Source organism: Rutilus rutilus, assembly GCF_951802725.1.
Source record: "Rutilus rutilus genome assembly, chromosome: 12".
In the NCBI taxonomy this organism is placed as follows: Eukaryota; Metazoa; Chordata; class Actinopteri; order Cypriniformes; family Leuciscidae; genus Rutilus; species Rutilus rutilus.
This window is the reverse complement of record NC_140217.1, coordinates 9,448,761-9,462,502: the sequence shown is the minus strand read 5'-3', so window position 1 is coordinate 9,462,502 and position 13,742 is coordinate 9,448,761. Positions and strand designations below refer to the sequence as shown.

At 38.1% G+C, this 13,742-nt stretch overlaps 1 protein-coding gene across 1 annotated transcript; it reads left to right on the top strand.

The window, feature by feature from the left end:
• The first annotated feature begins 1,873 nt into the window (after window positions 1-1,873).
• fam171b (family with sequence similarity 171 member B) lies at window positions 1,874-11,751 on the top strand. Its single transcript, XM_084425345.1, has 8 exons — window positions 1,874-2,190; window positions 3,773-4,006; window positions 4,369-4,461; window positions 5,704-5,859; window positions 9,520-9,690; window positions 9,867-9,980; window positions 10,163-10,286; window positions 10,448-11,751. Exons 1-8 carry the CDS (start codon window positions 2,004-2,006, stop codon window positions 11,679-11,681), a joined length of 2,313 nt encoding a protein of 770 aa, XP_084281471.1. The 5' UTR covers window positions 1,874-2,003; the 3' UTR covers window positions 11,682-11,751.
• The last annotated feature ends 1,991 nt before the right edge of the window (window positions 11,752-13,742 follow it).

Below are 13,742 nucleotides of genomic sequence, written 5' to 3'. Positions count from 1 at the left end.
CACTTTGGTGCTTTCGCGCTCTGCACTTTCTTTTCTCTTGAGGCATCGACAACACAGCTGACACAGGTAAATACACGTGCTAGAAGAGTTTTTGTTTTGTTTGTTTCTGGTCCCGCTTCGGATGCCACGATGCCATCAAGCGGTATCTCTGGTCGTAATCAGTCCTTCACTGACCAATCAGCGTTCATTAGCAGAATGCTAGCGTGTTATGGACAACAACAACTCAACCTGTTATAAATCGAAAGGACATAAGTACTCGTTCATTCAACTTTCGACCTATAACCCATGTTGAACTTGCAAAACCTACTATCAAATCTGAGATTTCTCAACGGCAATTGGGTGAAAGAGACAAATTTAGCCGTCTAGCCCCATAGACTCCCATTCATTCTGCACTCATGGGCGATCGCCCCCAGTGGAACTCTGGTGGAACTACAACCAAAATTCGGTACAATAGGACTTAATAGGGAGTGGGCAGGCTCTCCGTAGACGGGCTCTGATAATAGCCTACATTTCATTTTTTATAAGGAGCGGTTTTTGTTTTATATGCTGCTAAGAAGACACCCCAGAAGATGGGTCAAGTATAGCTCCATCATTGTTCAAAGTAAAAAAAGATCATACTTTATGATGTTAGTTTTAATAAAAAAAAAAAATCAAGGGAATTTATCTGCCATTTCTTTCTTTTTGCTGTATCGAAAACGTACCGAACCGTGTCTGTCACCACTCACTGCATCGTATTGAACCGAACCGTGAATTTTGTGAACCGTTACATATAATTGAATGAAAGTATTAATTTGTTTTGAAAAACTACTGACCCCATACTTTTGAATGGTATAGTTTGTTTCATTACTACATTTACACTACATTTATTCATTTAACATACACTTTATTGACTTAGAAATTAAGAAAATGACAGACAATTTATGTTATATGAATTTATGTTTCAATATGTGGTATCGTCAGGTTTTTATACCTCAAATTAAAGCCCAGGGATGTCCACAGATCTAATGGTAACAAAATAAAAACGAAATTAAGATTATGCCCTGCATCATGAAGAAAAAAAAACGTTTATTTTGTGTTACATGATATAAATACCTATTGGTGTTGCCTATAGCGTACCTCTATGAACAGTGCTAATTCAGGTTAAGAATACACTGTGACAAGAGCCAAAAATAAAATAAATAAATAATAAAATAAAATAATAATAATAACAATAATGATTATGATGACGCATGCAAAACAGAGAGAAATTTCAAGTTTCGAAAAATACAACAACAAACAGTAAAATTGTAAAATATTATAACAATTGAATTTATAATTATATAGGGTTAGGCATGTAACGGTTCACAAAATTCACGGTTCGGTTCAATCGCTGTCTGTTGCATTGAGACTCTGGTATGGCTTTATTTTGAAATTCTCGTCAGCAAAATAGAGGGGAAACAAACAATATTGACAATATTGTTTATAAAATGTAACTCACAATGTTAATTTATTGTTAATTTAACTGTTCCGTTCCGTTCGCCTTACATACTTAATAATCGTGACGTAAACATTACGTACGCCAATAGCAGCGCTTAGTAATCGTGACGTACGCCAATAGCAGCTGCAGAGCAGAAGCATTGTGGGAAATACCGACTGTTTTAACGAATAAACGTAGAATTTGTGTTCCTGTCGTGTTTAACATGTATTTTACTATGTATTAAAATATTTTTAATAACGTTATACAAATCAAATTAAATATCTTTAAAATCTCTTTACCTACGCATGAAAAAACTAAAAACATTGTGTAAGCTTTAACAAAGACCAAAAAAAAAAAAACACTGATCCAGCAGATGGCATCGCGTGAGCTATGACGCAACACGCGCACCTCACTTGCGCACCCTCAGATATTCCTCGGTCCACCCGAGAAGCATGATGTGACCGTGACACACACATCCACCCCAGGACAGAAAAACAACAACATTCTCCTTCTCCGTGTCATTGAGTGCAGTTATGTCTGAGACGCCATGCCAGATCTTTCGGGGTGTCTGCTCCTCGCCGCGCTGCTGATTTTCTGCGAGGATGGGTACTTTAGGAGAGCGGAGGGTGGAGTGCTCTCTCACGGCCTCGCCTCGCTGTCGGAGGAGGACAATGCCAGCGACACACACACGTCCCCGCTCGAGGGACAGGGGAACGCGACGGTGCCGCCATCAGGTAACGGTCACGGCATCAGCTGGTTTCATCTTCAGCATCATCTCCATCCACAGCATCAGCTGCGCCATCAGCTCCGCATGCGGTGTGCTTGCTAAGAATAGGGATGTTTTCATGATGTGGTACATCACAACAAAGGACATGGGTGCGCTGTTGACCGATGTGCTTGGTGTCTCATAACATTGGCCTATCACATGGATTACCTAGTATTTGTAAGCCTCTTCATCAGGGCCACTCGAAGTAAAACCACCTATTTCAGGCTTTTTATATATAGGACAGCCATGTCCACATTTTTAAGAGCTGAATAGCTGATATGGTTGAGCTCCATTGCACTGCTTATCTTGAATATACTGTTGGGTTTAAGATTTAAAGCGAGATTATTTCAGTGCCAGAATCACCCAATACCTTTCTGTTTGAGGTAGTAGGCATATAATAAAATACATTAGGTGTTTCCTGTTACGGGTTTTCAAACTTTTTGATGGCAAGACCCTCAAGTTGTGAAGGAGCCTACAAAGTCAGCTATATATTTTAAGGTTAATTTAATATGTGATAAAAATCGTTAATGTTATAATAATATTATTAATACTAAATAATTTAGGGATGCAAGATATCGACCACCATATCGGTATTGGACAATATATGTTAATTTTTGGATGTATCATTATATAAAAACCGATATATTTAAGCCGATAAATAATGGATTATTTCCTTCAGCTGAGACACTTTCCTTAAAAATGTCTGCAGACTCCAGTTTGAAAGCCCCTGCCATGTCTTACCTATTCGCATATGGGTCTACAGAGAATACACCATATTGTATCCCATTATTGTTACCATGTGCTACAGTACTTCATTTCCTGTTCGATTTTTTTTGTTCAGTACCAGATCATGGTTGTAAGTTTATGCTGATTTGTAACAGCGTAAAATCCATCATAAATCAAAAATGTATTTATCATTATTAAATATCAGGGACCAAAGTTAAGACTTATGTGGTCCAAAGGTTTTTCCTATAAAATTCTGTGTTATTAAACTAATTATTTATGCTACATTGCCTTATTTGACTAACATTTATATACCAGCTGTTATAGTTGGTATGGATTGAACAGTTTGGTTCTGCCATTATTTCATCCTGGTCATATTTTTGTGTTTTGGGCATCTAAAACAGGCTGTAAGAACATGAGCTTCACTTTTTTTTTTTTTTTTTTAGTATAGAGACATTTCAAGAGGTTCTTCAAGGTTTTAAAGTCTCAGCTTTTGATGTGCTCATCCGGCATTTGGCACTTTGATCTATTTTTAAGTCTCTCTGACTGAGCCGTGGGTTCAGCGGTCATTACTATTTCAATACTAAGAGGCTGTCACCAACCAATTTTATCGTTTTTGGCTGAACTGGTTTTTAATGCGTTGAGCAGTTATCCGAATGAACTTATGAACATTGGCGTATATGGTTAACCTTAAACTCCTTTAAATCTTATCTTTGACTCATATTACAGGGGATTGACTCTAAATTTACCATTCAAGCGATGCCATATACATTTTTTATTCATTCCTCCCAGTTTCCCACTGAACGTGACCTTATCTCTGTCTCTAGAGTCGCTCCTGACACTAAAGATTTGGGTTAAAGATGCATCTAGCCAGAGGTTCCTGAAAGGAGCTGTGGTGGCTGTGTTCTTGAATGGATCCCAGATTCACTCCAGCCAGACTTTGGAGAATGGAGAGGTCACGGTCACTGTCCCATACAGCCTTGGCCTGACCCTCACTCTGGTGGCCAGCATGGAGGGTTATGTGCTCACCCAGCTGCCTTGGAAAACCACCAAGATGCCCAGTAAGTTCATTGCCTCTAAGATGCGGTGTTATTTACTAAATTAATAATTTTATATGATTTGATGTCATCAGATTATTTTTTTTTTTTTTAGGTATATACAGTATTAATTAAGAGATACATGTTTGAATTATATATGATTCATCTTAATCCATGAATATTTTTGCAAGATATGCTCAATAAAAACCTCAGACAGCAAGAAAGTAGTGAATCAATGTGACCTCACCCTGGCTTGTTGTATAACATCCGAAGCCCTAAAGAAATGACATTCAAACATATGGAGAAATTCAACTAATGTCATTTAAATGTGAAAAACCTGGCTACTAAAATGAGGTCTGAGTGTTCGTTTTTTTGTTTTTTCCTAGTTTTTTCTGTTATTACGATGTCTCTGCGCCCTCAAACACAAGGGAACATCTGGCTCTTTGAGGATACTGTGTTGATAACTCGAAAAACATCTGGTATGTCATTTAAATCATTTCTTATTCTATTTTTTTTATCCTACTATCCATTTAACTATTTTGAAATTGAGACCTGTAAAAAAATTATAATCCATAATAGGGGTGGAACGGTACACAGAAGTCACGGTTCGGTTCATACCTCGGTTCAGACATCACGGTTCGGTACGAGTTCGGTACAATGGAGGGAAAAGAAAAACAAAAATGCAGAAGGCATGTCTCAGACTGTACCACCAGGAAAATAAATGTCTTAAGCCTTGTATTTTTTAAATAAGTTTTATTAATAAAGTAAAGGCATAGAACCAGTTTATTTGTAGTGCATTGACAATAGTTTTATATAATTAGTTTATTAATTAAATTAATAAAAAGACAAAAAATATGTTTGGTAATTGTACCTGAATGAATTTAAAATTAATGTGCTATATTTCAGATCAATATATTTGTTTTCCTTAAAATTTTAATGAACATTAACTTTATTCTCATCTGAATTATAAATAATTTATTTCTGTATAAAATAATACTACCAATAAACAGATTAGTGCTGTGTTTGAGGACAAGAAATGAAAACCAATGCAATATGAAGAATGTTGGCACCTGCAGACTGTTTTTAAATGGGGTTGGATAAATATTTTTTGCTTTTTAACTGTGTGAGAGAGAGAGATTTTGGTTGGGTGACAGGTTACAGTTTGACAAGAGTTTACAGTTTGACAAGCACAATGTTGTGTTTTATTGCGAGTGTACAGAAATATAAGTAATGATGTTGAATGATGAATAATGATGTCCTCTATGAACAAAATGACGGAGTATGTTTCCACTGTTCGATCACGCCCGCGCCTCTCACTATCTCACACACACACACACACGCACACACACAAGCACGCACACAACATATTCCAGCATTGCAATCTTGACATCGCAACCTGTTCATTATAGCCACAGAGCTTCAGAACTAAGGCGGGGCTACAGATTAGGTGTCCCTAAAGAACCCGCGTATCTCACAGTAGTTAGCACGCAGGTTTTATTCATTTTTATACCGTGTATTCTCCGTGTATATTCATGCACCGAACCGTGACGCCCGTACCGTTTCGGTTCAATACGAATACATGTACCGTTCCACCCCTAATCCATAATTTAATTTAGTACCTCCATATATTTACTGCATAGACCAACTACTATCAATGCAGTGATACTGTGACACACTAAATTTCCACTGTTATATTATTTATTTATCTTGACGTATTGCAGATCTGTCATTTCAACCGAGTGTCCAGTTTCCCAAAAGACTCCTCAAACTGTCTGAGAACACTACCATCTCCATGTTGTCAGCCTATTTGACAGCTCCAGCCCTGCATACAGAAAAAGACTCGAATTTCTTTACTCTAAACATCAACGGAAAAGGAGGTAAGATGAACTTTGAAAAAAAAAAGGATAAAATACCTATTGCATCTAGCATAATAATTTAAAGGCACACTATGCAAGATTTGTACCTTAATATAAGAGCTTCGAAATAATTTCGATGGTAAACAAACTCGTAATAGGGCGAATCATCCCTATAGCAAAGCAGGGGGGGACGCCGCTGGCAAAACCAGCAATGCAGGTTTGAGAGGTGGCGCCCCGCCAAATCTCGCGAGAATCACGACTTGCTTTACGGCACAACGTCACTTACATCAACAACATATGAAGCAGCCTCTATGGAAGACACTAGCACGCATTTCAGACGTGAATCATGGCAGAGTCGACGAAGAAAATGAAGAAAGCGCGGTCGGAAGAGTGCAGAGACGGCTCTTCGTGAGTGGTATTTACGACAGTAACGTTAAATACAAGTACTCCACAGTGACTCTAGGGGTCGCTGTTTGAGAAAAACGGAAACTGCATAGTGTTCCTTTAACCAGTTGCCTTGTCACATCTCTTGAGTGAATGCTGACCCTGTATGTTTCATTGAGATGTTAAGGATCAATAAGTGAGTGGAGTATATTGTAGGGCAGTTTTAGTCAATGAATTCTACAAGCTCCATTATTGTTTAGACTCAATACTGTATTGATTAGTTAATGTTATTGATCACAACATATTATTGATTAGGCAATATCAGGCCGCTTGGTTACCCAGATCAAATATGACGGCTTAAACTACAGGGCCGTTGAATGCTTGAATCTGATTGGTTGACGAACGTTCTAAGGTGTGCATTATTTTTAGGGAAACGCACGGCTAAAGTAGTTCCAGGCAGGTCTTGACCGCATTACAGTTCCATATCACTTTACGTAGTTAACTGTAATAACGGAAAATAGGATACAATTCATAACAAGAAAAAGCATTTAGCCCCATGCTCTTGATCTGCAATTTTCAATGTCTAGCTTCACAATCAATAGAAACATGCAGTTTAATTTGAATAAATAAAGTATATAGTCCTATCTATAATCAATAGAAAATTAAACTGAATATAGGCTAAATAAATGGATAGTCCTGCAGCACGGATTTGTATTGCAGATAATATAACAAATAAATAATTATTGATAGGCCTACTTGTTAAAAGGGCTTTGTGTTTCATTTATTTGGCTATAGTCTACTGTCATCTGTCAATAATGAAAAAAAAAAAGAATGAACGAATTAATTAAAACGAATTGAATTAATAAATAATAATATTGACGCACATGCTTTTCTGTCTCATTATTGCAACATCTCTCTCTAATAACTGCATTAATAACTGCATAATGAATGTAATTTGATACTTATGACTGATCATGCCCAAACGCGTGTTCAGCGCATTCAATCTGTGTTCAAAGTCGGTGTTTAAAATCTGCTGCAGTCGATGAAAACAGTCAGAGAATGTGTCAGCTAGTCGTGTGTCCCCAGCATTAGTCTGCTATCAGTGGCTCAAACCTCCGTTACTAACTCTAAAATGACGTTTTGGAATTAGCAACGGAGGCATGGGATTAGATGCGTAAGAAATTAGTCCTACACACAAGAGCATTTTAATGACAAAAACTTTACAAACGTCTTGAAATACAGTGCTATGCATAAGTTTAGACACCCATACTAAAGTTGACTAAAAAGAGGAATAAAAAAATCATCTTTTGGAAATTGAACTTATGTTCATGTTATGTTAAATAACATTTATGTTAAATTCCCATAGAGGCAGGCAGATTTTTATTTTTAAGTATTTTTTTGTTATTATTTTTTTAGGATACTATGCATCCTGATAAATTTCCCTTGGCCTTTGGAATTAAAATAGCCCCACATCATCACATAGCCTTCACCATACCTAGAGATTGGCATGGTTTTATTTCAGTTAGCCTAATAGCTAGTTTGATTTGCATTGAGAGATGATCTTATGGAAAGTACTCCATGCCAATCTCTAGGTATGGTGAAGGCTATGTGATGATGTGGGGCTATTTTAATTCCAAAGGCCAAGGGAACTTTATCAGGATGCATAGTATCCTAAAATATATATTTTTTAAATACTTAAAAATAAAAATCTGCCTGCCTCTATGGGAATTTAACATAGGGGTGTCCAAACTTATGCACCCTGTATTTTAAGGAAGAACATTTATTTATTTACGATACATTATTCATTCACAAAGAAAATTGGTGTCCTTAAAGGTTGGATTTTTCCTAATTTTTTAAATTAAGGCATTAAGTTCAATTTCCAAAAGATGATTTTTTATTCCTCTTTTTAGTCAACTTTAGCATGGGTGTCTAAACTTATGCATAGCACTGTACATAATCTGAACAATGTTTCGAGGTGTGGTAACTGTAGTATAAGCGGAATAATTGACTTCAGGCCGTTGAATTATTAGAAAAATAATGCACACCCGAGGTGTAACGGCCACTCCGCTTCGTGACCGCATTACCACCTCGGGTGTGCATCATAATAATTCAACGGCCTGTCGTCAATTATTCCTTACACATATTATTTATTTTCTAGTAGTCCAGTGTTTCTCAAGTCCAGTCCTCAGAACGTAACTACCAGAATGTTTTTAGATGTCTCTCCCTATTAAACATTTAGAAGATGGTGAGTTGAATCAGGTATTTTAAAGGTAGGGTAGGCAATTTTTTTCATAAACACTTTTTGCTATTCTGGTTGAAACTCTCTTCACATCCTGATATAAATGAATAATAGAAGTGGTCTAAATATAAACAAAATTACATATATCTTCTGTGGAAGTCTCAGGAACAAAAAATGTTCATCCAATCATTGCATTCAGTCCGAATGCAGTGAAACATGCAGGGGAGCACCGCAATTCATCAAGCTTATTCATCAAGCACCGCAAACGAACAGCAGCTGCCTTTTACAGTTCCTCCTGAACCAGAACAACAAGCTTCTGCTGTGTTCACGCCATGTTATAATAATAATTTGGAGATGGCAACCTGTGACGTTCTACCCAGAGCTTCGCGATTTACGCGTTTCTGTGTCAACACTATCAACGGTGAAATGAATCTGCAGCAGTCAGGTGGTACAAGTAAGAGCTGTTGTTTACATTCATTGTTATGGTCATTTTATGTGCTTTGAGACACGAGGTAATTTAATGTCGCCTCTTATAATGCTTTGCTGAATCTGCTCTGGCTGTACACATTCATGTGTTTTGGAGGAGGCTTTGGGGAGTGCTCTGAAGGAAGGGTGGGATCTAATGCTTTCAAAGCTAGCTTACTATTGCTAGCCGCTCCAAAATTCTACCCTACCATTTAAGTAGTGAGACATCTAAAACATTCTGGTAGGTGGGTCCCCGGCTCTGAAGAGGCTCAATATCTTTTCTTTCATAATGGCTAATAATTGTTTCTTATTCACTGGCTGCAAGAGGCATCGGCCATGATGCATCAGACTCTCAGGCTAACTACATCATTTATGTGGAAAATGTTGGATGGCTGATGTACAATCTGTACAAGAACATTGGATCTATGAGATTAGAATGTCTATGAAGTGGCAAAGCTTTGGGAAAAACATGAAAAACCCTTGGACCTGAGGAATGGAGTTGAGAAACATTGCTCTAGACCACACACTCTTAAAACTATTTTTTTTCTGCAGAATCTAAAATTAATCAGTTATCTTTGTATTACCAATTACAGGTTATAGGAATGTCAAGTTAAGCCCTTTGGCTATGATCAGTGCCCAGTTAGTGTCTAATGGAAAGGAGGTTGATGTCAAAGGACCCATTCAGCTAACAGTACCACTTCCCTACCACACCCACCTACGACCCTCCGACTCACTTCCTGCGTGGACCTTTGACATGACAATAGGTGATTGAAAAACTGCAATCATGCTAATTTAAAACATGTTTCAGATCTTTCCTTGTTTTCTTTAAGTGGGGACTATTACCTATCAGCATTTTGTCCTTATGCAAAACATGTAATGGTCACATGGGTTGAGGGGGAGGTTTGTGTCCAAAAGCACTAAATGACATATGTTCTCACAGGTACCTGGGTAAATAAAGGTATAGGCACTGTTCAGATGGAGAAAAACGGCCTAGTCTGGATTTATGTAGCACCTCAACTTGGTAACTGGATTGCTGCACCACCACCATCATCAGGTAAGTATCAGTCATATTTAAGATTTTGAAGTAAAAAATTATTGTCAAGTCTCACTCATCATCCCATATTGTTGCTATTTATGAATGAAGATGCATTTCAGTTTCATACCTTTAACACTAAAATCAACATCTTCCAGACTTAATATGCAGCCCTCTAAACAGATTATGTTGTGTAAATCTAGGTTTTATGGGGCTTGCAAGCTCAATGGATTTCATTTCCTACCACACATACCTTCTTTTGGGTATCTTGGGAGGAACTCTTGTGATAGTCATCGGATTTTTATCTGTGATTGTATTTCACTGCAGGTAAGAGTTTAAGTTATGCAAATATCATTGTATCACTTTCTTATAAATACAACAGTGCAGGACTTATTTCATCTTAACCTGTTAATTTCAGTGAACTAAAGGCATTTTTCAACTCATTATTATTAAAGGGCAACTATCAAAATATGTATCTCATTTTGCAGAGATTTAAACCATGAGGTCGGAAGAAAGCGATGGAATTCCACCAGGCTCACTGTATTGAAGAAAGACCAGACCACTTCCACCAGCTCTGATGAGGTTCAAGAACTTTTCTTTCATAATGGGGACCGGTCTTATTCACTGGCTGCAAGAGGCATCGGCCATGAAGCATCAGACTCTCCACGACACCAAGCCAACTACAACATTTATGTGGAAAACGTTGGAAGGCCGATGGGCAATCTGTATGAGAACATTGGAGCTGTGGGATTAGAAAGCCTCAGAGCCCCAATGTCTAATCTCTACATTAATAGTGATGAAGTGGCTAAGCTTCGGGAAAAATTGGAACAGAATGGCTCACGCCAGGGTGGTGCGGAGAATTTAGTTTTCAAAGACAAGCTGTTCCACATCTACAACCAGCCTCTGGCTATTGTACAGGCCCCAGAGCTGTTTAATTCCCAGGGACAAGCTGACCCTTCTGGAAGCAGATCTGCCACTTTCCCGCGGAATGGTATGGAACATGGAGCTCAGACAGAGCGGAACTTAAAAGACAGTTTCACTCAGACGTTGCCTAAAGTTCCCCAGCAAGACGGTGATGAGCAGCAGGCTCTGGAAGGAGTGCAGGGCGCTGCCGCTAACCCCGGGCTATGGGGCCGCTACAGTCATCTCCTGGAATCTGTATCTGTCCCAGGAACTTTGAACGAAGCGGCTAGAATGGGGCCTTTTCGGGGGGAACTCCAGGGTATATCAGAGCAAACCTTGCTTGAGCTCACCAAGGGAAAGCCGTCCATTCACCCGCCCCGGGCTTGGTTTGTGTCTCTTGATGGTAAACCAGCAGCCCAGGTTCGTCACTCTGTGATCGAGCTTCAGGGTAGACATCGTCCAGGCAGCAGCAATGACACAAGCTTGGACTCTGGAGTGGACATGAACGAGCTGCTGCAGCAACCTCTGCGGAAAAGCGAGGAACCCTCGAGCGCTAGCTTGGCTAAAAGAAGTGGAAATCAAGAGCAGGACTTGAGCAGCAGTGAAATTGGGAGTCCTGAGGACACGTCCCTGAGGAACACCCTGGAAGGCAGTAGTGCAGCCATTCCCAACATCCCGGAGGACAGGGATGCAGGAGACACTTCCAGTGAGTCCAAATCTACCCCTCCACCACGGAGACTGCGGAAGGTTCGAGACAAGAAGCCTGACAAGAAAACATCTCGACATGTGAGGGAGGAGAGACCGCACACGAAACGCTAACTGAATAACCTGTGTGTAGCTGTAGCTTTTTGGTGTCTGAAAATGGTTTTGATCAAACTGCCTTATAATATAAACATCAGGAAGAATGAACAAAACAAAAATGCCTGTCTTACCTGCCGTAGCTCAAAGTCGATTCCTGTGGCTATGCTGTATCCAGCATTTTGTCAGCAGTTCATTTGTACACAATTTCGCAACCACACTACAATGTTTTTACAAACTTCTTTGAAAGAACATATTTGTTTACCTTCAAAAGTTCACTGCAAAAGTATGTATATATATCTATATATATCTAAGTATTTTTAAACATTAATGTTGAAATGCTTGTACCCACAATGCTCTTATAGTGAGTCTGCAAAACTGATTTAAATGCAATCAGTTTGGCTCTCTTGGCTTGCTTGGAATACATGTTTGTTCTTCAATTCAGTTCAATGTAATGCAAGGAACTGCCACACAGTGTCATAAACAATTATGAAATAAATTGTGTAAAAACTGAGCACTGTTATCATATGCTGAGCACTATATATTCTACAATTCAGAACGTGCACCAGTGTGTTGCTAAGAGTTGTTTTGAGGGAGCACGGGCCTTTAAGGTAATTTGCTGTTTTGACGCACTGTACTTATTGTATTCTTGCTAGTCACATTTGCATGCTGTCCATTGTGATGCTTTTACCATTCAATGTTTTAATGTGTAAGAATGTAGTACCCAAAAACATCTAGAATATGTCTCGGGTTATGGCTTACCTTACCAAGTCCAATGCTGAAGCACAGCTGTACAGGTCATGAACCTAGCATATTAAGATGTTTCTTGTGCTAATATGTTTTGTGTATGAAATATTTCTTCACAAATTGACAACATGATTATCAACTCATGTATTGAATGTGTTGGAGCTTTTGTAGCTTTATTATTTTAGACAATTAATTGTAACTGTTTGATTCTCATCAACAGTTACAATAAGACACTAGTTTGTTGTTGTCGGGCAGCAAATTTGAACCGAGAAGGGAAAATTACATTTTAAATGTATGACCGAGGAGAGAAAATTGCATTGTGTCAGCTGGATGTTTTTAAAGTAATTTATGTTGTATTGTAGCATTTATTATTTCAATAATTGTAATATGTTTTAACAATTTCTCAACACACTGGTTTAAATGGCTCAAGAGCCATTCCTGGATGCTTTTCAGTACAACTTGTAATCTGCCTTTTTGTGCACATTTAATAAAGGTACTTGACCAAAAATATTCGTGAGTTTTATGTACCCAGAACTGATAAGAATAATGGGTTACACATTATTTTAAGGTGTCGTTGTTACAGTGTAATTATATATTTAAGTACCGAGTAATATTAAGCAATTACATGTTCTTACTCTAGGGTTAGGGTAGGAATAGGATTTGGTTGAGGGTTAGTTGCATGTAATTATGCATAATTTATTGTTACTAGTGCAAAATCAGTTTTTGTGTGTTTTTAGTAATTGTTGGTTTGGTGTGTTTGAGTGCTCATTGTTACAATTACACAGCAAAAGTTCAATGACATTTTTATTTGTGCATGGTAGAAAGCACACAGTGAACTCCGAGAAAACGCTACGCTTGAGCAAACAGTTTGTGAATAGGCAACTACAAATGATGGCCGTGAAAGAGACTGTGAACGCATTGAATTGGCTTATTTTTCAAGTTTGGATTTATCTGAAATCTTTGCTTGTTTTCAGCAGAAGTCGGGGATTGAGGATTCTGTAATTCAGTGACTGTTCAACTAAACCAACATACCAAATCCAAACATACTTAATCAGAACATTCTTGATTTTATTAAACATGAAGTTTAAGGCACTCATGTGGACTATAATGTATTAAAAAGCCCATACTAAAACTATAGCTATAAAATTAATAAAAGTAGTAGTTTAATAAAAGCTTTTTAATATTACACATGTGAGCGCTTTGGATTTCTTGCTACCCAGTAGTGCTATTCCTAACACCCATGGAGCAACATACTACCATTATTTTTTAATTGCATACCAATTCACTTTGCTCTTGTTTTCTCATAAGTATAGCTTTGACATGACTGTTTGTCAT

Coding starts and splice junctions, on each gene's coding strand:
- fam171b (XM_084425345.1), top strand. CDS start 2,004: ATGCCAGATCTTTCGGGGTGTCTGCTCCTCGCCGCGCTGCTGATTTTC. Junction 2,191..3,772: donor CGCGACGGTGCCGCCATCAG/GTAACGGTCACG, acceptor CTCTGTCTCTAG/AGTCGCTCCTGACACTAAAG. Junction 5,860..9,519: donor AAACATCAACGGAAAAGGAG/GTAAGATGAACT, acceptor TACCAATTACAG/GTTATAGGAATGTCAAGTTA.